We start from the raw sequence: 27715 nt of genomic DNA on the forward strand, positions 1-27715 counted from the left end.
ATAGGATGGAGCATGACCTGGCTGAAGAAGGAGAGCTACCTGCAAGAGAGTACTCCCATGAAATGGCTGAGGCTACTGCAATTTTTGTAACTACAACTTTATCCTTTGTTTTGCACTATAAATTTTCTTATACATATTCTTATTTCACAATTTTTCTGCAACTATGAAAGTCTTAGCTTGGAATGTTCAAGGTATAGCAAAAAAATTCACCAGAGATCAGCTTTTTGTTCTTGTTAAGAAACACTCTCCTGATTGTTTGTTTCTTTCAGAAACAAAAGTAAATAGTGATAAAATGATCTCTCTAGCAAATTCCTTAAGTTAATGTAATTATGTTCATATAGATAGGGTTGGTCTGGCTGGAGGTTTAATTCTAATGTGGAAGGATGAAATCCATTGTGAAGTTCAGGATGTCTCAAATAATATGATGCATGTTGTCACCAAAATAGATCCTAGTAAACCAGATGTTCTTATTACTTTTATGTATGGCTCCACTTATTTTGATAAGAAAAAAGAACATTGGGATTTTCTGTTAAGGATTAGTGAAAATATTATGCAACCTTGGTTAGTAATAGGTGACTTGAACTTTCATATGCATGATTTATTTGAAGCTGTAAATTTTTCTACTGAAGATAGGTATGTTCAAGACAAAATGAATATCTGTGGTCTTATGGATATTGGTTATAGTGGTAAGCATTATACTTGGGCTAGTAATAGTTTTGGAACTGGAAGTAGAAAATCCAGAATTGATATGGCTATAGGTAATAGCTACTGGTGTAACTCTTTTCCACAAGCTAAGATTATGCACTTAGTTCAAGCTGGTTCTGATCACTGTCCTATATTGTTAATCCCACAAGTTCTTAGTAGAAATACCTGGACGCCTTTCCAATTTTTTTCCATGTGGATGAAACATTTTTCTTTCAAAACCCAATTATCTATTGCTTGGGCTGCTAATGTTTCTGGTTCTGCAGGATTTCAACTGATTGTTAAACAACATAGTACAAGAAAAAGACTTTCTCATTGGAACAAAATTGAGTTTGGAGATATTGATAGGAATATAAATAACTTACAAACTCATCTTGAGGTAGCTCAAAATGGTCTTCTTTTTGTTTCTCAGCATGATACCATTGTTACTCTTACTAGAAAACTTGATGAATGATTTAACATTAAGGCTGAGTTTTACAAACAAAAATCTGGTGACACTTTCATCACTGATACGGATCAAAATACCAAATACTTTCACACTTTAGCTAATAGAAGAATGTTTAGGAAAAATATTGACTGCTTATGTGATAATAATGGTGTTTGGTTTAAGGATAGTGAGGATATTGCAAAAATGCATGTTAACCATTTTGAGCAAGTAAGTAAAACTTCTAATCCTAAGTTTACTGATATCACTTTTGACATCATCCCTACTGTTATTACTGCTCAAGATAATTCTCAGCTCAATAAAATACCTTCTACTGATGAAATCTTTCAAACTATTAAGAATATGAATGTTTGGGGTTCACCTGGCGCTGACGGTTTTGTGACGCCCCAACCTAATCACATGCTTAGATAATATGATTACAACCTAATTGAAGCCTCAAAATTTAGTTTGCCAAACTTAAGAATCGTAGTTAGATAAACTAAACTAGTAGCAAACCCAAACACTCTGATATTATATAAGAGTAAATCTCTCAGGTGATATGAATACAATAATGTGTTGTTTTACATAATAAATAAAGAATGCATATAAATAAAAGATTCATAATATCTCTAAACATCACTACAAGCTTTAACCTACGAAAACGGATATCTTCACGTGCACCATTTCTTCTGATTACTGAAACTGAAGTGGGAAGAAGTGATCACATCATCCCCAAAGGGGTGCCCAATGGAAACATATAACTTTCAGGTAATTACTAACATGCTCACGGTTTTAAAGAAACGAAAATTTAAAGAAACAAGAAGAAAATAGACATTCGGCATGTCATGCATCATGAAGTAAGTGTTACTCTAACCTCGCCAAACTCATTGGAGAAGACGACGCGAGAGCAACCCCAATCAATAATAATAACATCGTCCACATGAAGTGTCCGCCCAAATCATGATTCAGAAAATTATCATCAAGACCGGAAAGTTAGACAAAACAAACATAATATGCACATGAGTGAATCCCCCAAAATAAAATAGTATATATAATATTCAACCGGCTTACCCCGACCTACTATGTAATATTCGACCGGCTTACCCCGACCTACTAACATCGTAAAATTAAAAACTGCGTAATATTCAACCGGCTTTCCCCTGTCTACTAAGAAAGTAAAGTGCGTAATATTCAACCGACTTTCCTCGGCCTACATAGAACTTAGCAAGAATCCGTGGGGAAGACACGGTCACTCCTTGCGGGGGATTCGCACAACACATATTAAACACATATTTACATTCATTGTAACATTTGTACATACAGAATACATGAATAATACATCATGCTCGCATATCAAAGAAAGCTTGGTGATTACAAGAAGGTTACAGAGTTCCCACCTGATTTCATGAAAAGCAACTCCTACCTTGAATTCCTCAATCCACTGGTTCATCCTTTGAATCAATTGTTGTTAATATAGACTAACTTTTCTGAGAACTTTGAATTCGAGACTCGAATCATCATCATAACTCTCGATCAATCCTTGCTCTCTACCTAGTCCTCACGATCTTGTAACTTAATTCTATCTCTCAAAACTTAAAGAATCACCAGAGAAAAGCAAAGAGAAGAAGAGAAGGGAAAAAAAGAGAGAGAATAAAGAACAAATAAGAATGAGCTGAGATCGAGTTTATCTCGATGGGTTTTGATGATAATACCAAGGAATTACCAAGGCACCCACAAAATGGATAAGGGCATCCAGGCGGTTAATCCAATGATATCTTCTTCGTCCGGTACCCTATTGACACGTTCGAGTAGTCCATTTTGCCTAGCTTTTCGAGTTCTATCTAATAGTACTAATTTTGTATCTAGATCGTTGTTAGATTAATGTTATTAATTAAAATCTAAATTAACTAACCGAGTCATTATCGGCTAATTCGTCTCTTGACTGGTCAAATAGCTTTGACGAGCTTGAGTGCCCTTACATTCTCCCCTACCTTATTCATTTTCGTCATCGAAAATCGAACCATCCTTCTAGTCTTCAAAACTCCCCACTTTATAGAGAATCATTATCTCTCGACTAAGTGCAAGTACTGCTCATACTTACAAACGCGCGAAAACCAACTCATTGTAAATGAGTTCAAAGCAACAAGAAATGAAACACAAACATATATGGTTTTCTACAACTAAAATTTGTGTCTTTAGGTTCAACTAATTTTAAATGCTAACAGATAGAGAAATCTAAATTCCTCACACTAACTTTCTACTTTAATAGATTAATGGTTCTAGATATATGTAAAGCTACTCAATAAGTTTCAAAATGAATTTTGGGATCTTTCAGAACAATTAACCTCACTACTTATTCAGTCTTAGATTGACTACGTGTAGAAAAATTATAAACTACTTATTCTCTAAATCTCGGTCAGCTTCCAAAGCATAATATAATTGGTTCAACCTATAATTTTTACTTCATAAAATGTACACACAACAAGAAAAAACAAATCAATCATCCAATAATCTTTTAGTTCTTGATAGCTTTTAGTGATTAAGATTTATCTCACAACCCATCTCAGTTCTAAACTGATCTTGTTCACTAACTGGTACTAACTATCATCTATTGTTTCCCATGTAAGATCTAATAGTGAGCTCTGATACCAACTTGTGACGCCCCAACCTAATCACATGCTTAGCTAATATGATTACAACCTAATTGAAGACTCAAAATTTAGTTTGCCAAACTTAAGAACCGTAGTTACATAAACTAAACCAGTAGCAAACCCAAACACTCTGATATTATATAAGAGTAAATCTCTCAGGTGATATGAATACAATAATGTGTTGTTTTACAGAATAAATAAAGAATACATATAAATAAAAGATTCATAATATCTCTAAACATCACTACAAGCTTTAAGCTACGAAAACGGATATCTTCACATGCACCATTTCTTCTGATTACTGAAACTGAAGTGGGAAGAAGTGAGCACATCATCCCCAAAGGGGTGCCCAATGGAAACATATAACTTTCAGGTAATTACTAACATGCTCACGGTTTTAAAGAAACGACAATTTAAAGAAACAAGAAGAAAATAGACATTCGGCATGTCATGCATCATGAAGTAAGTGTTACTCTAACCTCGCCAAACTCATTGGAGAAGATGACGCGAGAGCAACCCCAATCAATAATAATAACATCGTCCACATGAAGTGTCCGCCCAAATCATGATTCAGAAAAGTATCATCAAGACCGGAAAGTTAGACAAAACAAACATAATATGCACATGAGTGAATCCCCCAAAATAAAATAGTATATATAATATTCAATCGGCTTACCCCGACCTACTATGTAATATTCGACCGGCTTACCCCGACCTACTAACATCGTAAAATTAAAAACTGCGTAATATTCAACCGGCTTTCCCCGGTCTACTAAGAAAGTAAAGTGCGTAATATTCAACCGACTTTCCCCGGCCTACATAGAACTTAGCAAGAATCCGTGGGGAAGACATGGTCACTCCTTGCGGGGGATTCACACAACACATATTAAACACATATTTACATTCATTGTAACATTTGTACATATAGAATACATGAATAATACATCATGCTCGCATATCAAAGAAAGCTTAATGATTACAAGAAGGTTACAGAGTTCCCACCTGATTTGATGACAAGCCACTCCTACCTTGAATTCCTCAATCCACTGGTTCATCCTTTGAATCGATTGTTGTTAATATAGACTAACTTTTCTGAGAACTTTGAATTCGAGACTCGAATCATCATCATCACTCTTGATCAATCCTTGCTCTCTACCTAGCCCTCACGATCTTGTAACTTAATTCCATCTCTCAAAACTTGAAGAATCACCAGAGAAAAGCAAAGAGAATAAGAGAAGGGAAAAAGAGAGAGAGAGAATAAAGAACAAATAAGAATGAGCTGAGATCGAGTTTATCTCGATGGGTTTTGATGATAAGACCAAGGAATTACCAAGGCGCCCACAAAATGGATAAGCGCATCCAGGCGGTTAATCCAATGATATCTTCTTCGTCCGGTACCCTATTGACACGTTCGAGTAGTCCATTTTGCCTAGCTTTTCGAGTTCTATCCAATAGTACTAATTTCGTGTCTAGATTGTTGTTAGATTAATTTTATTAATTAAAATCTAAATTAACTAACCGAATCATTATCGGCTAATTCGTCTCTTGACTGGTCAAATAGCGTTGACGAGCTTGAGTGTCCTTACAGGTTTCCAATCTGGTTTCTACAAATACAATTGGGATATAATTGGACAAGATGTTACTAATGATGTTCAAGGTTTTTTTGGAACAGGTTTTATGCCAACAACTTTCAATAAAACTTATCTTAGTTTGATTCCTAAGACTGATAATGCTACTAAACCTGTGGATTTCAGGCCTATAAGTTTGTGGAATACTATTTATAAGGTTATCTCTAAGATTATGGAAGATAGAATTAAACCTCACTTAAAACATATGATTTCTCCTTATCAAGCTGCCTTTGTTCCTGGTAGAGATATACATGACAACATTATTGTTGCTCATGAGATGATTCACACTATGAAGCACAAAGCAGGACATAGTGGTACTATGGCTTTAAAACTTGATATTTCTAAAGCCTTTGATAGAATAGAATGGCCTTTTTTTGCTAGGAATTCTTATAATTTTTGGTTTTCATGAGAAATTCTGTGGCTATATAAATCAGTGCATTTCTACTACTCACATTTCTATCCTACTAAATGGTTCTCCTACTCATGGTTTTAACCCTTCTAGAGGCATCAGACAATGTGATCCCTTATCACCTCATCTTTTCATTATATGCATGGAATTCTTATCTAGGCTGCTATTAAATGCTGAAACTAATCATCAAATTTCAGGAGTTAAAGTAGCTAGGAATGCTCCAGGTATTACTCATCTAATGTTTGTTGATGATATTTTCATTTTTTTCTCAAGCTGATATGCACAATATTGCCGGTATTATGAATAATCTAAACTATTTTGGTAGTGTTTCTGGTCAAATGCTCAATTTGGATAAGTCAAATGTTTATTTTAGTCATAATCTTAGTCCTAGTTCTAGAGAAATTATTGCTAGAGAACTTAAAATGACTAAAATGAAGGACAGTGATACCTATTTGGGAGTCACTTTGTTGATAGGGAGAAACAAAACTAAATCTTTTAAGCCTCTGATTCAATTCTTTGGTTCTAGACTTAAGACTTGGAAAGGAAAAACTATGAATCACTCTGCTAGAACTGTCATGGTTAAACATGTTTTAAATGCTTTACCTACTTATCAGATGGGTTGTTTTAGAATTCCTAAAACTAAGATTGATCAAATGGATGTTATTCAAAAACATTTCTGGTGGGGACATAGTAGTAACAGAGGCCTTTGTTTGATAGGTTGGAATAATATAAGAATTCTTAAGTCTTTGGGTGGTCTGGGATTTAGAAACCTTGAACATTTTAATACTGCTATGTTAACTAAGTTGGCATGGAAAGCTTCTAATGATGACAATTCCCTTTGTATGCAAATTGTTAGAGCAAAATATGGTAAAAATGACAGTTTACTCCATCTAGATAAGTTAAAAGATGATTCTTCTTGGCTTTGGAAAAGTATTTACTCTGGCATTGAGGTCGTGCAACAATATTCTATGTGGATAGTTCAGCGTGGCACTAAAATTAACATATGGCTTGATAATTGGATTATCGGTTTCAATAGTCCACCTGTCCCAATTGTGGGTCTTTCTAGCATGTTATCTTACACTTTAGTTTGTGATATATTTCTATCTGGTACTCGAATTTGGAATGAACAACTTATCTGTTCTATCTTCAATCAAGAGACCTCATCTGCTATCCTAAACATGCTTATTCCTTCTACTGGTGAAGATTATCTGATTTGGAAACCTGACAGAAAAGGTAATTCACTATTAAGAGTGCTTACAATACTCTTTGTGCTAATTCTGTTAACAATTCCATTGCTGGTGATAACATTCCTAGGGATGTTTGGAAACAACTATGGCATTATAAAGTTCCTGATAGAGTCCAACTCTTTGTATGGAAATGCTTAAAAAATATTGTTCCAGTTAGAGCCAGACTTGCTAGTTATAATCCTGAAATAGAATCCCATTGTAAGTTTTGTAATCATAGTCTTGAAACCATAAACCATTTGCTGGTTGCGTGTGACTATGCTAGAGCCATATGGAGTGCTTTAAATGTTAATATTCTGGTTGTTACTCAGCAATTTAATTCTTTCCAGTCTTGGGTTATGTCTTGGTTCATTACAGGTGAAGAACTCCAGAATGATTACGGAAATGAGAGTTCTGCGATTAAGTTAATGTGCACTGTCTGGTATATCTGGAAGGACAGGTGCAATATGATTTTTCAGGATAATTTTCCTAATAGGAACAATACTCTCTTTAGAATACAACATTTAATCCAACAATGTAATTCTGTTGTTGTTTCTACTAATGTTAACAGGTAAGGCAATATTCTCATCAAAGAATGGATTCCTTTAGAGGAAGGATTTGTTAAATTGAATATAGATGCTTCGTACATGACTGAAACTAGGAAGGGTAGCTGAACATTTTGAATGCAAAGCTCTAGTCATGGCAGTAGATTGGATGGAGGCGTGTGGTTATGACAAAGTTATCTTTGAGATGGACTGTGCGAATGTGGTGAACTCTATTAACAGTGGAGAATCCCAAGTGCACTGGTTTAATCAACATTTAATTTATGCAATTAAGAACAAGTTTACTAGTAATAATTTTGGTTTTGCAAGATAGCTAATAGACTAGGTAATAGTGTTGCTCATGCACTAGCAAGAAAAACTAGATAAGTTTCTCTTATGATTCTAATTTTCCTCATGATATCACCAAATGTATTGAGGAAGACTATGTCTTTTACAACGATTAATCAATAAATCCTTCTCTTAGTATAAAAAAAAAAACTAACAACTTCTTGACGGTCATTGGCCAGTCTACAATCCCAACACATCAACTCTATGTTCTAGTACCCAGATCCTAATTAGACACTAAAGTTATCGCTTTTTTATAAAATATCTCAAAAAATTATTGGGCCGAGCTAGGAACACACTATAGCCTCGGCTAGATTTTTACTTGATCGACCGAGAGATATTAAAACAACAAGATTAAGATCACCAAATCAAGAACATGTAAAATGCTTGGTGCCCAACCCACCGGTTATCTTTGTAGGCTATTATAGAACCAACTAGCATTAGCCCAATTGACCATAGGTTGGACTCCCAACCTATAGGTTGCGGGTTTTATTCCTGCTACCGATGGATCAAAAAAAGAAACATTATAAAAGTTCTCATAAAATCCTTCCAACAATTCCATTTTTCTCATCAACCAGATTCCACCTATTCGTATGGTTGTTTTTTATTGTTAGAGCAAGTCTTATGGTGGAATCCAACCTATTCTAAGTGTGGAAAAACCATGGAATGTCAAGTCTAGTGGCTTCCAAATTGGGGTCTTCCACAGAAAATCCAATTAGGGTTCCATGAATTGATGGAAGGGTCCGTGGAATCCATGGAAACGCTAATCAGAATAGCACAGTAGAAGACAACAAACGCTATTAAGAATAGCACAAAAAATGCTATTCTTAATAGCACTCAGTGCTATTAAGAATATCGTTTTTTTTTATCCGTAGATTTAAAATGAGTTGTTGAAATCTAACAGTTGAGAAAAAAACGTTATTTTTAATAGCACTGAGTGCTATTCTTAGTATCGTTTTTTTTTTGTGCTATTCTTAATAGCGTTTTCTTTTTGTGCTATTAAGAATAGCGTTTTCACTATTCTACCACTACACTGGCATTTCCATCCACAATTCCAAATACTGAGGTGGCGTGGAAGATGGAACTCTTCCACCCTAAGACTTGTTGTTAGTGAAGTTGAAATGAGAAATGTAAACTGTGTGACAATGTGGGATGTTTTTTTTATTCTAGTCTTCTAGAAGACATTAATGATATGTTTAATTATTTTGAGTACATATTTATGAAAAGCTTACCCAACATTTTTGTTTTTCTCTCATATACCAGAAACACGTTTCTTATAGAATAATATCTTCAGCAGTACTGCATTATCCAGTAGGAAAATCTTATCACTGCTATTGGAGGAGCTTTTGGTTTCTCCGAAGAAGCTCTTACTAGGATTCTAGGTATCTCTCTCCAGAATTATAGCATTCATTTTTTATCACTCGAAATTTTCAAACTTGTAGTTTTGTTTTCTTTTTCTAACTTTTGATAAACAAATTTTCTTGGATATTTTGTTTTCAGGGTTTGGTAGTTTATGTAATGGATTCGTATCCAAGCCCTAGAATTGGAACCAACAATTTGGTTAATTATGCCCTGTTCTTTCTTCTCATTGCTTCTCATGTTTCCGTTACTGTTTCAGCTCAGGTAAAGGGGTTTTGTTATCATCATGAAATTAGCTTAATTTTTCTTCTTATTAACTTTGGAGGGTCTAAGTAGTAAAGTAAGTAGAAGCAAAAAACGCACCAACATTTTTAGAAAGTTTAGGGCGTGTTTGGTACAGTTTTGAAAAACAGTTTTCAAAAATAGTTTTCCACTGTTTTAAAAACATACCCTTTTTTCCTTGTTTTCGTTTTCTAAAAATTGTTTGGTAAACTGTTTTTGAAAACAAGGAAAACCAACTAAATCAGATCAAATATAAAGATTCGTCTAAGAGATAGTGATATTAGCCATGACTCACTTGCAGTCATTCCCCATCTCTTACTTTGTTCTGAACCATCTTCTCAACCATACATCCAATCGGTTAGTAGACTACCATTACGGGGCTAGATCAAATGTTATATTGTACCCATGACACCTTTACAACATACATGCATACATACAGATGAAATACGTTGAAAAAAGATCACACTAATTGGCTACTTACTTAGCTGACCACATGATGTGGCATTCCACCTGGTGAAATTTTATAGATTGCAAGCTCTTATATCTATATAGAACAATAGAACACTCAAGAGATGTACGAGCATAGTAGATAGTGTTGTTCCTGCGGAGCGCCTAAAGCTCTCAAATATTATACTGTATTATTAGTGAAGAAAAACTCTACTTTAACACAATTCTCAGTCTTTATTAGTCTATCTTTCTTGAATTACAAATGAAAGTACAACGGCCTTATAGGCTTTGTTAGCCGACCTCGACTACCACTAGAGTTTTCTACATATTTCTTTTCTGATCTCTAACTAGTTATCTGGTTCACATTACAACCGACCTGGTACGCTCTAAATTTTTTTTGACTTCAAGCAAACAGACTTTGCTAGACATGGATTAGATTGTGACAGATTACATTCCAGCACCACCTTTAAATGACAGATTGTGATTGTATTGGACTATACTTGTGCAGGATATATGTGGATGATCTGTTGGCCTTAGGAGAAGAAAAGGGAAAGGCTGAAATGCACCCTACCAAGTACAGGGTCGTTGCCTCTGACATCCTACAATGGGGAGATACGAGTTGCCCTATCTTTCACCCCCATAAGGTGAGGACTATATATGTTTACAGCCGAATTCAAAAAACTAAAAGATAATATGTGACTGTGGATTGGGCAAAAGTCGGGGTACATACCGATTTTGACAATTGGAGAAACTCTTATAAATCTAAGAAGCTTATGTGCGGTGAAACTGTGTTTTGGATAGGTTTCACTTTGAGAAAATTGATATCTCTTTACTGTTATATATGAACAGGTAAGTCAAGGTGGATATGAGGAGAAAGAACTTGGAGGATGGAGACATGGTTTGCACCCCCACCACCATGGTAAGGATGAGGAGGATTTGGAGTTGGACAACTCAGATACTTCCGATGTATTGAACACCTCTTTCTACTTGAACCTTAGACCCTAAATATCTGGTTAATCAAGAAACTCTTAAATGCTTATTGAGGGTTGCCTTAAAATTAAGTTTTACTCTATTTCTCTTTATCACAAACTAAAATTTATAACAGCTCTGTTCAGTGTTTCTCCATGTTAGTGCATTCACTGTATATCAGGCTAGCCTACTCAGATATATATCTTTTTTTTTTTTTTTTTTTTTTTTTTTTTTTTTTTTTTTTTTTTTTTTTTTTTTTTTTTTTTTGTTGTTGTTGTTGTTGCTTTTGGAAATTGGTTAATCATACAGAAATTAAATCAAAGTTGAGACATCTCTGTTAGAGTTGAGACATATATCTAATGCTGCAGACCTTCGACTTGCAGGCCTATCATTTGGTTGATCTATTGCTAGATTATCCATAAGGATGATAAGACCATGTCTTATAGGCAATGTAATTGTTGTTGAGCCGGTGCATCGCTTAAGCATATTTGGTCTACTTGGTCAATTATATGGGTCAAGCCTCTCAAAATTATGGAAATCGCCATGGCTAATAAGTGAAGGGCGTGACGAGCACACAAGTCCAATGGAGACACAAGACATTGGATAATTATTTAGGTGTTTTATTATATTTTAGTGGTTTTTGAATTTACCCCCTAAACGAATTAGTGAACGAGTTTTCCCCCTAGTTTGTTAATCTTAGTAGCTTTCCCCTAAAACAACATTTTTGTCAAAAATACCCTTATTTATATCTACCATCCATAAATATGCGCACCCATCACCACCACGGTACCTCCTCCTCCCAGAACCACCATCAACAATAAAACTTGAACGTCATTCCTTCTGGTAATAGATCAAAATCAATATTAAACAAGCCCAGTAATAGACCATTTAATAAAAATCAACATTAAACCTAATATACCTATCACAATCTTGTTCAATCTCCAATACTAGTACGACAAAGTTGCTAGAGAAGGAGAAAAAAATGGCATGTTTCGCTCGTCATCCAATCAAGCCCTACAAACCTAATCTTGCACCGGTTCCCTAAACTTAATTGATATTTTGATTCTCTTTTATGCGGAGAGCCATGACATAAACCCTAAAATGAGATATCAAATGAATAAATTTGTCGCATCAATGATACGTAGAGATCATTGTAAATAGTCTTTACAAACATAATTAATTTTCACAAACAATCAACAGATTTTGATAAACCTAATTTCTTAATTTATTTGTTTGTTTGTAATCACTTTTAGTGGATGTATTGTTGACGGTGGTGCTGTGGAGGTGCTCAATGGTGATGATGGTGGTTGATACGCACATGAAGGTCGCACATGTAAAAATAAGGGTATTTTTGACAACAACATTGCTTTAGGGGGAAAGCTACTGAGATTAACAAACTCGGGGGTAAAGCTCAATCGCTAATTCATTTAGGGGGTAAACTCAAAAATCCCTATATTTTAAATATTTATTTACTCCCACCGTTCATTTTTAATAGGCTGGTTTTGATTTTAGAGAAAATTAAGGAAATTAAGAGAATCAATCATTGAAAGTGATTCTCATGACACTTGTCAATAAAAGAAGTAAAGTGAAATGGTCCTCACGACACTTGTCAGCAAAAAAAGTAAAGTGAAATGGTCCATAAACACTAAAAGAAAAGTGGTCCCAAAAAACTAAAGTAATGTTTGACTTTCCCAATTAGAAAACCAGCCTATTTTTTTCAAACATTTATTATAGAAACCAGCCTATTATTTAAGAGTGGAGGGAGTATTTTATTTAGAGTTTATATTTGTTTAGAATAGTATTTTAGAGAATATTATTGTTTTCTTATTTTCCAAGTAATGTAGCCTATTTATAGGCCTTATCAGTTGATTAATCATAACAAGAAAATTATTAAGCAAATTGCTACCCTTTGGCTTATTGATTTCTTTGAATCATGACCTTTTGAGCTTGAGCTGCTCGCCGTTGAATAAGAAACAAATCGTTTCTTATCAATTGGTATCAGAACAAGTTCGCTCTTATCCCATCTTCCGCAACACCATTAATCAATTACCACTTCCCTCACCATCTTTCACCGTATTTATCAAAAAAAAAAACAAAAAAAAAAAGAAAGAAAAAAGTCGTCAGCTGGTTCTCCATCAAGTGCGACATATCAAGACAATTGGAAGGCTTCGTCATTACAAAGGTTAGGTGTTTGGTTGATTCAGTTAGTTTGCATATTTCTTTGTTTAATTAGTTCGGTTTGACTTAGTTTGCATACTTTCTCCGTCTGGATCATACAAGTTTTTTCTTCCCATCATCCGTACATTCATCCCACTAAACCTAGGTTTGGTAGCCTCCATCCCTCATTAGCCTCCCACCAATCCACATATCTCTCCATCCAGCGTGTTTTTAGTTTTAGAAAACTCTTTTTTACCAAACTTAAAAATAGAACGATTTTTTGGGACCACGATTTTTTTGGGACCATAATTTTATTTTGGGTAAAGACGTTAGAAGTAATTTTAGGTCACCCCTATCTGGTTATTTATTTAATACCTAATCTACCCTCTTAATTAATTTTAGGTTATGATTAGTGAATGATTTAGTTAAAAACAATTAGTGAGATTAAATTAAAAGATGAGTTTATTATTAGTTGAGTAGAATTATTGAGAGAGTAGAGTTAGAGAAGATGAAGGAGAAAAACATGGAAAATAATTTTTTTTTTCCAATTCACTAAGTTTGAGTATTCAAATGATGAAAACTCATCTGATTCTTCATCTCCATCCTCTCCTAGAATATTTGTTAATCTTCAAAATGATCCGGATTTGAACTGGATTTTGAACAGTTCGGTTACTTTATATGAAAAACAAGTAACCGAACTCATCTGAAGTTGTAGTTCGGTTGCCCCGTGAGATGAACAAGTAACCGAACTCATCTGAAAGTGTAGTTCGGTTACTTGTTCCAAACACGCAGGTTACCGAACTATCAAATAATAGAATTTCTAGGAGTTACAGCGTTATGTTCGGTTGGTTCGCAAACTGCATGCACTTTTGATCTAACCGAACTTTACGTAATATAAGAGTATATAAGTTTACAAAGTTCGGTTCTTTCGCAAACTTGAACCTAACAGCTAACCAACCGAACTCTGAGTTCGGTTTATGCGATAAAATTGTGAAGTTACCGAACTTAACAAACAAAAAAAATGTGAAGTTCCAGCGTCTATTGGCTAAGTTCGGTTACTTTGTAGTTTTAAAAGTTTTTGCGAACAAACCGAACTCTTTGGCTAAGTTCGGTTATTTTGGAACTCAACATAGTGGCCACAACAACACAGTTCGGTTATACTGGATTTGTTTTTTTTTTTCAGTTCTAAGGGTGGAGTTCGGTTACTTTGTAGTTTTAAATTTTTTTGCGAAACAACCGAACAGAGAGTTCGGTGACTTAGTTTTAAATCCAATAAAACCGAACTGTTCTTCGTGTTCTTCATTTTCAAGAAGTTCGGTTAGTAAACTATGGTTTTTTGGAAAATCGGCCTAACCAAACATGGCTCTGTAACTCCTATTAAAACCCTATCTTGTTGATTTCTATTCGATTCAAGCAATCAAAATCAAATTAAAGTGAAGGATTTGTTGGGAAATACCTCCGGAGTGGTCCCATGGCAGAATCAGGTTGCGACTGGCGTCTTTTATACTCGATAAAATTATTATGTAACCGAACTTAATCGTGATTGCATTGATGTTGTTATATTTCTTAAATAGGCGGTGGCGGTGGTGGTGGGAGGTGGTGGTGGGGGTAATCGGTGGTTGGTGGTGGTGATAATCGGAGGTGGTGGTGGTGGTAATCGGAGGTGGTGGACGGTGGTGGTGGTAATCGGCGGTGGTGGTGGGAGGAGGTGGTGGTTATATATATAAGTGGTTATTAGGTTGGTTTTAAATTAAATTAGGTTAAGGGTAGGTTAGTCATTTCAACGTTTTAGGACACCCCTTATCACTATAGGGAAGGTGGCCTAATAAAACCATGGTCCCCTCAAAAAAACCATGGTCCCTAAAAAATCATTCTAAAAATAAACGACCAGTACACCTACTCCTTAGGTCCAACCGTTCAGCCCATTATCACGTTTAGCCCAACGGTAATAGCTCAGCTGTCTAGCCCAAGAGGCAAGCCCAACAGTAAGCTTGGCCATCCGTCTGATTCCTACGTCACTATGTACCAAGAAACTAGCAAAAGGTTGTTATGTCATCAATTCGACGGTAAAGATCCTGAAGGTTGGTTATTTCAAGCACAACTAATTTTTGAGTTCCGAAAAATTCCATTGAAAGATTTTGTGAAGGTAGCTAGTAATCACCTTACTGGTAGTCCGTCCAAATGGTACAAGTGGATGCAAGATTATTTCGGGGTCTTGGGAGAATTTTCGCTTTGCATTATTGAAGCGTTTCGGAAGCGAGGATCCAACTCTTGCGTTAGCTAATTTGCAACAAAGTTTAGATGAAAGTCGTGCTTATTGGAAATCTGCATTCCCAGAATTTAAGGAGCATCAAAGAGCTAAAGTCGTGAAGCCACAACCTGTTACAACTACATTTGATTATTCCACCATTGAGATTCCAAAATCGAGTGAGTCGATAAATTTTTCAGATACCGTTAATGTTCCTTTAGAAGTTGTCGACGAAGAAAATCAAGTTGTAACCGTGTCCAGATCCAACCTTGGGGGCAAGGTCCTATATAAGGAGGGTAGAATGATACAATCATATATAGAGCCGATCAAGGTTTTTAAATCGTAAATCGAATCGTGAATCGTTTTTTGAAATTTGCGAATTGAATCGTAAATCGCAGATTCATGGTTCATTATTAAATCGTAAATATATGTCCATAAATATTATTGAACCATACAAAATATTACTAAAATTTGATTTTTGATGTATATAATTAGTATAAATATGCAATGTATTGAGTTCTACCACTAACAACCAAGTTGGAAGGATGGCTTAAGGGTGGTGCTTTTCTAGTTCTGGTCTTTTGTTCCAATATATGGTAATAGAGTTCATTAAACATAAAAAAAAACGAAGTGGAACATTGGTTGGAGGTTGCTCCTGTGATGCAGGAGGTCAAGAATCGTAGTCAAACATGGTTGACTAACGATTCTTGGGAAAAACGAGTTAAGCATGCGATTTGAAGCGAATTTGAGGGAAATGAAGACCATGGAGCCGATGTATACAGTGGACTTTGAGGGCAAAGTCCCATTTAAGGAGAGTGGAATGATAAGACCATGTCTTATAGGCAATGTAAACGTTGTTGAGCCGGTGCGTCGCTTAAGCATATTTGGCCTACTTGGTCAATTATATGGGTCAAACCTCTCAAAATTATGGAAACCGTCATGACTAACAAGTGAAGGGCGTGACGAGCACACAAGTCCAATAGAGGCACAAGGCGTTGGATAATTATTTAGGTGTTTTATTATATTTTAAATATTTTTTTTATTTTTTTTAGAGTTTATATTTTTTAGAATATTATTTTAGAAAATATTATTATTTTCTTATTTTCCAAGTAATGTAGCCTATTTATAGGCCTTATCAGTTGATTAATCATAACAAGAAAATTATTAAGCAAATTGCTACCCTTTGGCTTATTGATTTCTTTGAATCATGAACTTTTGAGTTTGAGCTGCTGGCCGTTGAATAAGAAACAAATCGTTTCTTATCAAAGGACACGAGGAATGCTACCATACCATATTGTTTCATATAGGTCTATTATCACTTTGTAAATCAGTAATAGGAGCTCTTGGTTTGGTGTCCAGTAGTCTTTGGGGGAAAAATCCAAACAGATTTAAATCTGAGCCAACAACTGAAATCCAACTCAGAGCCGAGTCAACTGGAGGCATGTTTATTTAAAATAAAAAATGCTAATTATTTTTGTAATTTACCACCTTACACTTACCGTGAGTAACCTTATGCTTTTGAAATGAAATTGTTAACAATGTCTTGGTTCTTGACCCAGTGATTCCTTATGTCTTCCGAGCAAGTTCTATATATCCATTTAATTAGCATGTTCGAATTATTTTTAGCGACATAAATAAAAAACATAAAAAGATAAGGGAGTAGTTTTCTACTATTTGTTTCTTCTGATTAATTCTGAGGAAGGAAGATATGGTATTAGTTATAGATGATCTTAATATATAGAAGTAGGTTAATAATATCGAATGTACCTAAGAATGACTTAGTTTAAGTTTCAACCACTCCTTTAAATCTTGAATTTAAACTACAAAGTACAAACCAACACGCGCATAATAACAAAAACCCGTAACAAAAGTCTTAAACGATCAATCTTGACGGCACAACTCTTACTTATGAGCCTTGACAGGAGACCCTCTAATGCCCTCTGTACAACACCACAACATGCGTTGCATCATAGGGTGTACTGCATAAACGAATCATTTTTTTTCTTTTTCACGGGTGAAATAGAAAATTCATTGGAAATAGGTACTTAGAGATGCCTCAACCTAATGATTATAATCGAACAAAAAGGGAAACCGAAAAGAAATTTGGTTACCGAGGAATAAAAACACAAAAAAATTACAGAAACCGGTATAACGATTCTCATAAAGAGTGAGCCCAAACATCCTTGTATTCCATTTGTTTACTGCATAAATGAATCATGTCTATGCTCCAAACAAAAATACAAAGAAAAAAGAGAGAATCATCGTCAATCTCCACAAAATACTTAGACGAGTTATTCCACAGGAGAAATCTGATCCGTGTGGACTTAATGCAATATGAGAGCTTAGCTTGATAAGACCAAGATAAGAAACTTCGAAAGCATATTTGTTTGGTTAAAACGTTCTCTCGGGGATCATTCCATTCACGTCACCTAAACGATATACTCGTGAAAACAACGTAATTTCCTACTATCTTGCGGCGTAGTTTTGAGTACATGCATGAATTAAGACCATGTTAGTTGTAATTTGGCAGACGACTTCCAAACATTTGACTGCCATACTACCTAATCTCTTTGAAAAACTAATAATTTAATAAAGCCACCACCACAATTACGCTTGCAAAAGTTAGCTGTTTCTCATTTTTAAGTTCCTATATATAAAGATAGATGGAAAAACCATTTGATCCCCATAAACACAAACGCTTTTACAAAAAAAGAGAAAAAGAGATAGAGACTGAAGACTCAGAGTTGCTAAATCAGTTTAAGAAACTCTAATAAATTACAAAGAGGAATCAGAGATTACGAGATAAACCATGACAAGAGGGATACTTGAGGTGTTGCTTATTGCTGGTTGTGATTTAAAGAAGGCCCATTTCTTCGGTATATACTCTAGCTAGTTTCTTGGTCTTGTATACTTTCTGAAATTTAGTTCTGGATTTTTTTTTATTTTTTTTTTTGGTTTTGGCTAGTTGAACAGGTTCTGTATGGTGAATTCATAAATTGTAGGGAAAAGGAATCCTTATGTAATAATAAAGTATGATTATCATAGTCGGACGAGCAAGATTGCCCAAGGTAATTTTGATTGCTTATTTAGTTTAGTCATGTAGTATTAAGTTAAAATTGATTTACGGATAATCGAAACGATTTAGAATTAGTGCATGCAAACTTGCAGGAAAAGGACCGCATTCACGAAGGAAGAGGGTATGGGACGAAACATTTACATTTGATGTCGATTATCCAGATGCTGAACTTAAAAAAGACCATGAGTTGAAAATCTCATTCACGGTCATGGAGAGAAGTCATAGTTGTTGCTTCATTAAGGACACATTCATTGGAGAAGCGACGTAAGTATTTTATTTCAACGTAATGTATTTCTTTTAACAGTGATGTATTTTAATGTATTTGTTGTGAAGAGATTTGTGTATATTCATGTTATCTTCCAGGGTTTACATAAAGGACGTACTGTCGCTAGGAGCAGAAGTGGGAAAAGCTGCAATAAGACCGACAGAATACCGAGTTGTCCTCCGTAACAAGGTATACCATGGAGAAATTCGAGTGGCCGTATCATTTCGAAAGGTAGAAGATGAGAAAGATCAAGATGTGGAGGACGGAAAGAAAGTTCAATCACTGATAAATGAGTGAATACTAATTAACTATATAATTTACTCATCAGGTAGACCGGGAGAGAGCATTCTTTCTTTGTTATATGATTATACTCTATTTGTTCATTTGCTCAAGACCATGTACATGTGTGTATAAATTGTTTCAAATTTTGTGTAAGTGCCAATTTGATAATTATCATATGTGATTAATCTAGAAAATATGTAAAAGGTGATAATAATGTTACGAGAAATTGGGATTCGAAATTTCACCATATAATTCATGCATGCGATGCGATTCAAATATTTATTCTAGACAACTATAGCTTAAATAATAAATATGGACTCTGATTTTTTGCCATGTAGCTATTCGAAAATATTAATTATAAATTATAAGCATGCATCAAAAACTCTTACGTCTAAGCATGCATCATCAAACAAAATCACAACTAATCAATGAAAATCATAAATCAATTAAAATGAGTGCAAAAGTCATAAAAGAATTAAATATAATTACCACAAGCATGAAATATGGCTTCCCCGTCATCCCAGTATTGGGATTTCGCTCCTCATGTCGAAAAACATTCCCAAAAGATTTATTCATGGCTCAAAAAGTTGTGCAATTGCAACGTTTATAAGTGTTGCCGAATGACTGTTACAAAGGTAACATTTAAAAATAAGGTATAAATCAGTCGCTAGAAGTCTTTTCCAAGTGATGTTAAACAGCGACAGCTTCTGCGACTCTCCTATACTAACTGCGACTGACCTAAGCAGGTCAATGTTCTTCAGCTTCTCTTCTTCACCTGCAGCGGCAGAACTCGCATGCAACCTTTGATTCTTTGATTCTCCGGCCTCTGCCTTATCTCCAATCACTCGATAACTCTTCTGAAACTCCTTACACCTCTATTTATACAAAACAGGGGCCAAAATACTCCCCGTAAATACCGTATCTTCCTCATATTCGTTTTTTCTTTTTCACGGAATAAAACCTCCCTGAATTCTTCTGTTATCTCTCATTGATGCGTCTGTGCAGCTGTCAACTCTCCAAAAATATACAAAACTAATCCTAGGAGAATATATTCTCTTAATCCCTTCACGTAACTTACAAATATACATAGGAAAATCCCGAAAATCTTTCCTCCCTAGTTTAGTGATATATTTGTGGAAATCTCCTTTTTGTTCGGTTTTAAGATCCTTACCTTGCCTGTTTAATGGTACCGGGTCCAAACCAACCCAAAAATCCGAGGAAAACTCGTCCAATTCTATGCTAGCACGACATGCAGAAGAAGATTAATTTCCCGCCAAGTTCTGCTTTTTCAAAAGGTAGGGGATGGAGTGCCACTATCCATAGAGGGTGTCCCTTTAGCACTAGGGTGTAAATAGTAAATCAGAGGTGGAAATAGTATTTTTGGGTGCCTTTAGTACTTTTTAAGAGTGCCCTTCACAACTCTTATGGGTACCTTTAACTCTATTCTGGGATGCCTATAGTAATTTCTCTCGAGGGGTGCAAATACCACTTTTCGAAGCCAAATCTCCACTAAGACATAAAATGTCATAATAAGTACAAAAACTAGTACTAATAATATAGAGAACTGAGACCAGAATAGACACATAAATGCGTATATCAAATACCCCAAACTTATTATTTGCTAGTCTTCGAGAAAATCTAATCTAGAAAATAAAATCCAAACTCACTGTCGTATGCATTGCTATTGCATTTAGCGTGTGCAACAAGCCTTTAAGCCCCTAGGTGGCCCTGGTGGCCGAGTTATAATCTCAGAAGGATTTACAAGAGGTGTACCCATAAAACCTTTTGTCCAAACCATAACTACCTGCGCAGAATCTAGGAACGACACTAAACAATCTACTTAGTTGGCATACTCTCATTGAATACATGAGGAAGTACCTAGATGTGAATCCAATTTTTGTACATGAGTTTGCCACTCAAGCATACTAAAATTCATATATATGTGGCAGAGCTCTACTCAGATAGTCGCACTATGGCATCAATAGATTAAGAAGATGGATAAAGATATAAATGGTTGTGTTAGAGCACTGCTCGGTCGAACTCGCAAGTGTTTCTATCTCAAGCTTGTTTGTCAAGTTTAGTTGATCAAAACTATATATAAGTCTTGATTTCTAGTATACTTATGGCTATGTCTCGGATTATGATAGAAGTGAGTAGTGGAGCATTAGACTTCACGGTGTTCACCAATCGAAGAAGAAGATCTACTGAAGAGCTTGGAGAAACTTCATCAACAAAAACTTATCTATCACTCAGAAGTCTATTTTATTCCATATTCTAATGAGACTAAGTCGTACAACTATATATACTTTGTCTTAAACACATTTGAAATTTCGAGCCGAGTTTATCTCGTTTATATATTTCTCGAAATACGTGTTGGAAGCTTTTTAGCTTTAGGCTAGGTTTGGAAATGCTTTTATTTTTCCAAAAGCACTTTCAGAATCTATATATGTCAATAATTTTTGAAATTGGTGTTTGGTAAAAAAAAAATCAAAGTACTTTTTATCCAAAACACTTCCTAGATTCCTCAATTTTTAAAAGCTGGGGAGGAGGAGCTTTTAAAAGCTACAAAAGCATAAGCTTTGGTCCCACCAAAATTTAATGCTTCATATTTCATTTTTATCCCTACTTTATTTTATAAATGACAAAAATTTCCCTTAAATTTATATACAGTCAAACCACGATAAACGAATGTTCGAAAATGAATAACCTCGTCAAATGAATAATTTTCTCTAGTCCCGACTTAGGCCAAAGTGTTAAATGAATAACCTCGCTTAATGCATTAATGAATAAAAAAAATTGAATCCTTAAAGGCCTTGTAAAAATATAAATGAATAATCACTAAATTTCCACATAAAAAAATTATATATAAGAATAAAACAAAATACATAATCAGTAAATTTTAAATAACAATATCTGGAAATAAACTCGAAAAGTTCATATATGGTTAGGTGATTTTTTTTTCACCCAAACCAAAATGAATCACATCCTTAATTTTATGCAATGTCTGCATAATTTGTGGAATGTTTTTCTCGTGCTGTTGTTTATGGGTGAAAACTATTTCTGCCGGTTTTGGTAATTTGGGGTGTGTGGATGAGAAATAAATCTAAACCCTAAACAAATGCACTGCACGGGAGTGCTTGTGATTCGAGAAATCAATATGTACAATTCTGGCATAAACCAAGAAATGGTCGTTCCAGACTTGCTTCGGTCACAAAGTGAAGGAGATGGGGTTGATCTTAGGGAGGGAAGCGAAGAAGGTGTTGAGATTGTGAAGGTGTTGGCTGTTTTATGACTTGTATCAGAAAGCTGAACTGGCTTGCAGGATGTAAGCTATCAATTCTGGTGTTTGAATACGATTGTATCAACACTTGGTTTCTGTTTTGTCTTGTTCTGGAAATAGAGAGGAGAACCTATTTATACAAGTCATTGTGCCTTACCCACGTCTCTCGTGGGAAGTGGAGGAAGTGGAGTGATGGAGTAGTGGAGTTGCGTGTGTTAGTGTCATACGATCAGTCTTGCCCACTTTTCCCATCATCACTAACCGTCCATGTCTTCCTAACACGTTCTTGTGATGGCGCGTTGTGTGCTGCACGTTGTAAACCGCCAGACCAATACCCCAGTATGTATCTCCCAGTTTGTGACATGATTAATGTCTCGAGTGTGGATCGTGATACCAAAAGAAAGCAGCATGAGATGCTAGATTAAATAACTAATTTATTTAGGAAGTCGATATTTGTGAAATATCGTGTGCATTCTATGTATATAATGCATCGAATATATTCAGCGTGTATGAAGCATCGCTGTTATAAGGCTTCACGGAGTAAGTCGCGGAAAATAGCATCACGTCCAGCCATCTTCGAGTGATCGTTTGGAGGCTGTACAGGTAAGCCCTGACTTGGCCGATCACTCTGTGTGGAAGAGTGGTGGACGGTGATCGTGGTGATACCTCGCTGGTCGCCTAAATCATGTCTTAGGCTGTCCGTCCAGGCTGGTGAAGTTGGATGGACGAGATGTCTTTCGACCCACATCTGCGACCGTAGGATTAGGGTTTAGGAGGTGCTCGAACACCAACCTTTAGCTTGGTCGAATCCAAGCATGGGACACATTTTTGGCAGGGCCGATTGGGCATGCGTGTAGACGACATGCTGGTGTAGGTGTTTGTACCTCACTGTCCCACGGAGATGCGATCTAAGCCACTCAATTTGTCTTGCAAAGAGGAGTGTTTGAGATCGATTTGCGACAAAAATCCCATGCCACAAAGGAATTGAAGACCGCACCCCGTGCCTACTTCGGGCACGCGTTTCGAGATAACCAACCATGGTCGGACTTGGCCGATCAGTCAGGCGTGCAGTCGTCAGGCCAGTGTACACGTCCCTACCTCACTGCCCGTGAAGATGTGATCTAAGCCACTCAATTTGCTATTGAAAACGCGCGACCATGCCTCGTTTGGGCACACCAATCGAGACGACCAACCATAGTTGGTCTTGACCGATTAGTCATGTATGTAGGCGGGCCCACGGTGAATGTGTTGACATGCTCTGGTCCCTTTGAATCTACATCTACACCCTCCGTCTATACCTGCGAAGATGGATGGTTGAGACTGATTTGCGACACATGTGATGTGCCGCAAACCCTAATTAGGGTTTCACGTCCACGCTGCTTTGGATGGACGAATTGGCAAGCCATGCTTCTCTTTTGGGGAGGACGACCATGTGGGGACCACGTTGGGCCGGTGGTGAACACGCCAATACCTTCCTGGTGGCTATGGGTCCGATCTAAGCTATCCAACCATGCCGGTGAAGTTGGATGGTCGTGATCAATTTGGGACCTTTAGTGGAATTTCCTGCGACCCTTTAAGCTTTCACGCCGACCCAACTTCGGGCAACCGTACATGGTTATGTGGCTAGGTCAGGGGAGGATCGATTATGCAGGCGTGAAGGGGGGCCGCCGGTGTGCAGGACAACGCTTGTCCAACCGGTCATGTGACGATCTATGTCGTTCAACCATGCTGGCAAAGTTGGACGGCTGCGTTATTGGCAGTCTTGTGCGTACATGTTTTCCAAGCTGCTCCATACCAGCCCAACCATCCTACTTTAGGCTAGTATTCGGTGGTAGTTTGGGAGGCGTGGTATGTATTCGACCGACCAGGGCATAAATGGACCCGCTGGTGGTCATTAAGGTGGTAGCCTGCTCCTGCTGAGGATCGCCCAGGCTGGTTAAATCATACGGCCAACTTGCGTGGTCGTGATTGTTTCTGAGACTGATATGGTCAGTCCAGATTCAAATATGCTTAATCGGGCTAGTATAACACACCGAGAGTTGTAGCCTGTATAGGTATTTCGTGCATGCCTCATTAGTGACACTTGGATATTCGTGTTACTCTGCTGAGAGTAACACTCAGTCGTCATGTCGCACCAATAATGAGAGTTCAGTGGGAACAACACAGGAATACAAGGCTGATCATGATGCCATAAATTCATAGGGTACATGGGATTGTTGCTACATGCTCCATTCTAAGTAAATTAGCGAAGTGAAGAAGTATTCATCATTTTATCAGTGGCTTTATCCTTTGCAGGATATCAACGCATAATTTTGGCTTTTACAATTTTAGCCTTAAATGAAAATCCACCATCAACAACTGCATTAAGTAATTTTTTAAAGTGACCATCGCTTGAAAGGCATCTTGAGATAAAGATTTGGTACGACGTTGTTATCATCTGGTTCAGTATCATTCTCGTCATTCATTACTGACTCAATAATTTCTCCGTATGTTGAATATTCCATAACTGCATCATTCTCTTTAGGATAGTGTAAAACATGTTTGACTTCCATCAAATTTCTATAACGTTAATAAAAAATGGCGCCAGTTAATCCTTGGATATCTGCTTCTAATTGACCATTTTCTAGTTCTGGAACATCTGTATCTTCTAACCAAATCTTACAATGACGGAAATAATTTGCAATTGTTTTTCCCTCTAGATACGTTTGTACATCTTCTCTTATACAATTTAACTTCTTAATTAAGAAAATATTGTCTAAATGAATAAATATTCATTTATCGATAAATAAATAACCCCGCTAAATGAATATTTTTTCTTGGTCCCGAGGTCATTCATTTATCGAGGTTTGACTGTACAATCAATTTTTTTCTTGAAGCCGTTTGTATTAGATTTTTTAATTTAACTGATTTTTCTAAACTCCGGCGATGAGCTCCAGGGGAAAACTCCGGCGATTGAAAGCCTGGATTTTCCAATGGATTGGTCTCATGCCAATGGTTTTTTCTTTTTGATTTTTACAACCTTTTCCCTTGTTTTCCTTTTTGTGTTTGCTTTCCACGATTTTTGTTCGTGTTTTTCTTTCTTTCATGGTTTAGGGTTTTTCATGTTGTTCTTAGGGTTTGAGTTTTAATTTCTATCATGTCTGCATCTTCTTTAAATTCTGGTTCGAGCCGCTCTCAGACCTATATGCGTACATCTCAGCTACTTTCTTCATCCTGTCAATTAAGCCAAACTCCAATAGAAGATGCTGCTTCACAGAGGGGCTACAACCATTGTCCATTCAAAGATTTCGACGGTTGTCGTAATGGTGTGAATGGCAGATGCTATGCTAGGGGCTCCATTGTACATCATCTTCAATACAAGCATTTACTAACTGAGGGGAGTAGGTCCAGTTGCAGAGCGATTATCTCTAGTGAGTTGCAGATATATTGTGCCTGGGAAAATTTTCTCCAACAGTCGCGTATGTGGCTTTGCGGTCATTGTATGATCATACACGGCTGAAAAACTCCCTGCAAAGGCAAAGACGGAGTCCTTCACAGTTTTGTTGCTGGTCCTTTCAATGGGGGAACAACTGATTTTCTTATCTATGGGATTGATAGGCCTGCTGCTGTCACCAGTGAAGTTTCTCCTTTCGCAGAAGACATGGACAGGTCTGATGTTGCTGTTTTTCCTGCCTTTGTGGACTCTACAGAGAGTGTGCCTGTTGATGCTGAACCAGATGAGTCGTTCTTTCTTTCGACTGATTTACTTAACGTTGTTTTCCAACGCCATTTTACCACGGTTTCTAGCATACCCCATCAGTGTAGACTAAGCTTTTCTCGCACCTTGAAGGCTTGCCTTGACAGTGTGCTTTGCAAACTTGATGACGTAACTGGATGGGTACGCTTGTTGTTGCTTCCCATATGCACGTTACTGTTGTATAGACCCATGCGTTCAGTTGAAGAGAAATCTTCCAACAAGAAGCGCTTGCAAGTAGCTGCCATCCAACAGACACTCCTGACTTGGAAGGAACCGTCTGGATGCTACACTCTGATTTCCAAGTTATTGCGTCAGCCTTGCCAACAGCACTCAGCCCATCCTGGCAGTAAAAAGAAGATACCTGAAGCGTCAAATTTAAGTGCTTGCCGGAGAAATAGAGCAGGGACATTTTGCTGCAGCTATTCGAGTTTTGTCCTCGAATGGGGTTGCTCCTTGCAGCGTGCAAACCTTGGCTGATCTACATTCTAAACACCCTGAAGCTCCTTCACCTTCCATTCCAGACGATGTTGTTGCTGGTGACCCTGTCACAGTTGAGCCAAGGGTTGTTTTGGGGCCATCAAGGGTTTTCCTAAAGGTACGTCTTGTGGTCGTGATGGGCTACGTGCACAACATCTAGTCGATGTGCTGAGTGGTGCAGCGACGGCAGTTGCGGATGAGTTGGTGGCTTCGATTACAGGGGTGGTCAACCTTTTGTTGGCAGGTAAGTTTGCCAAGGCTTTGGGTGAGCTAATTGCTAGTGCACCCCTTACTCCTCTTCTCAAACCTGGAGGTGGTCTTCGGCCTATTGCGGTAGGTACTATTTGGCGACGCTTTGTCTCCAAGGTGGCTGCCTTTTCAGTTGGCAAGGACATGTTATCTTACTTGGGGGATTTTCAATTTGGTGTGGGTGTGCCGGTAGGAGGTGAAAGTATACTTCATGCGGTCAATGGTTTGTTGGAATTGAAAGGGAAATCAAACAAGATATCAATGTTGCTTATTGACTTTTCGAAATGCATTCAATATGGTAAGCAGGTCTTGTCTTATTCGGGAGGTCCGGATTCACTGCCCAGGTATTTCTCGCTGGGTAGAATTTTGTTATGCAAGGCCTGCTAAACTTTATTATGACCAACACATCTTGTCCTCTGCGCTCGGTGTTCAACAAGGTGATCCGCTTGGCCCCCTTTTGTTTGCTCTGACACTTCACCCCCTTGTAAAATCTATTGCTTCTCGCTGTCAGCTGGATTTGCACGCTTGGTACCTGGATGATGGCACTATCATTGGAGACACGATGGAGGTTTCCAGAGCTTTGAGCATTATAGAATCCGAAGGACCCAGTAGAGGCTTACATCTCAATATCAAGAAGACTGAGGTTTTCTGGCCCACGCTTGATCCACGCAGCATTGAGGTAGGTGTTTTTCACCCCGATATTGGCCGGCCTAGCAAGGGAGTTAAGATGCTGGGTGGTCCTGTGAGTTTGGATTTGGACTTCATGAGCGACATGGTGCTTAATAGGGTGAACAAGACTATCCAGCTTATGTCCGCTATCAAAAAGCTCAAGGATCCTCAAAGTGAGTTGTTATTACTCCGCAACTGTGTTGGTGTATCCATGTTATACTTTGCAATGCGCACCACCAATCCAGAAGCTCTGCACCTGGCCTCTGACCTCTTTGATGACCACTTATTCAGATAT

General features: G+C 37.0%; 3 protein-coding genes across 4 annotated transcripts; all 3 read left to right on the top strand.

Moving 5' to 3' along the window:
* The first annotated feature begins 1258 nt into the window (after positions 1-1258).
* LOC113312716 lies at positions 1259-7612 on the top strand. Its single transcript, XM_026561453.1, has 6 exons — positions 1259-1520; positions 5366-5804; positions 5974-6038; positions 6088-7047; positions 7416-7497; positions 7609-7612. Exons 1-6 carry the CDS (start codon positions 1259-1261, stop codon positions 7610-7612), a joined length of 1812 nt encoding a protein of 603 aa, XP_026417238.1.
* A 1577-nt stretch (positions 7613-9189) lies between these two features.
* LOC113307819 lies at positions 9190-11168 on the top strand. The gene is made up of 4 exons (XM_026556274.1): positions 9190-9306; positions 9425-9547; positions 10521-10656; positions 10862-11168. The coding sequence occupies exons 2-4, from the start codon at positions 9492-9494 to the stop codon at positions 11015-11017; spliced, it is 348 nt and encodes a 115-aa protein (XP_026412059.1). The 5' UTR covers positions 9190-9306; positions 9425-9491; the 3' UTR covers positions 11018-11168.
* A 6918-nt stretch (positions 11169-18086) lies between these two features.
* On the top strand, positions 18087-19059 carry LOC113309302 (elicitor-responsive protein 1-like). 2 transcript variants are annotated; one of them, XR_003340506.1, is made up of 4 exons: positions 18087-18262; positions 18352-18454; positions 18555-18726; positions 18826-19059. XR_003340506.1 is itself a non-coding variant. In XM_026557728.1 (4 exons), exons 1-4 carry the CDS (start codon positions 18196-18198, stop codon positions 19022-19024), a joined length of 504 nt encoding a protein of 167 aa, XP_026413513.1. In that variant the 5' UTR covers positions 18087-18195; the 3' UTR covers positions 19025-19059. The 2 variants fall into 2 exon arrangements, 1 of the variants encoding a protein (XP_026413513.1); XM_026557728.1 differs by having other exon boundaries at positions 18389-18454.
* Positions 19060-27715: the final 8656 nt, after the last annotated feature.

The sequence above is a fragment of the Papaver somniferum genome, chromosome 9, assembly GCF_003573695.1.
Source record: "Papaver somniferum cultivar HN1 chromosome 9, ASM357369v1, whole genome shotgun sequence".
Taxonomy (NCBI): Eukaryota; Viridiplantae; Streptophyta; class Magnoliopsida; order Ranunculales; family Papaveraceae; genus Papaver; species Papaver somniferum.

Excerpts from the sequence above, each read along its gene's own strand:
- LOC113307819 (XM_026556274.1), top strand. The coding sequence starts at position 9,492 with ATGCCCTGTTCTTTCTTCTCATTGCTTCTCATGTTTCCGTTACTGTTT. Across the intron at positions 9,548-10,520 it reads CCGTTACTGTTTCAGCTCAG|GATATATGTGGATGATCTGT; the intron begins GTAAAGGGGTTT and ends ATACTTGTGCAG. Across the intron at positions 10,657-10,861 it reads CTATCTTTCACCCCCATAAG|GTAAGTCAAGGTGGATATGA; the intron begins GTGAGGACTATA and ends ATATATGAACAG.
- LOC113309302 (XM_026557728.1), top strand. The coding sequence starts at position 18,196 with ATGACAAGAGGGATACTTGAGGTGTTGCTTATTGCTGGTTGTGATTTA. Across the intron at positions 18,455-18,554 it reads GACGAGCAAGATTGCCCAAG|GAAAAGGACCGCATTCACGA; the intron begins GTAATTTTGATT and ends GCAAACTTGCAG. Across the intron at positions 18,727-18,825 it reads ACATTCATTGGAGAAGCGAC|GGTTTACATAAAGGACGTAC; the intron begins GTAAGTATTTTA and ends GTTATCTTCCAG.
- LOC113312716 (XM_026561453.1), top strand. The coding sequence starts at position 1,259 with ATGTTTAGGAAAAATATTGACTGCTTATGTGATAATAATGGTGTTTGG. Across the intron at positions 5,805-5,973 it reads AGGAATTCTTATAATTTTTG|GCTGCTATTAAATGCTGAAA; the intron begins GTTTTCATGAGA and ends ATTCTTATCTAG. Across the intron at positions 6,039-6,087 it reads AGTAGCTAGGAATGCTCCAG|CTGATATGCACAATATTGCC; the intron begins GTATTACTCATC and ends TTTTTTCTCAAG.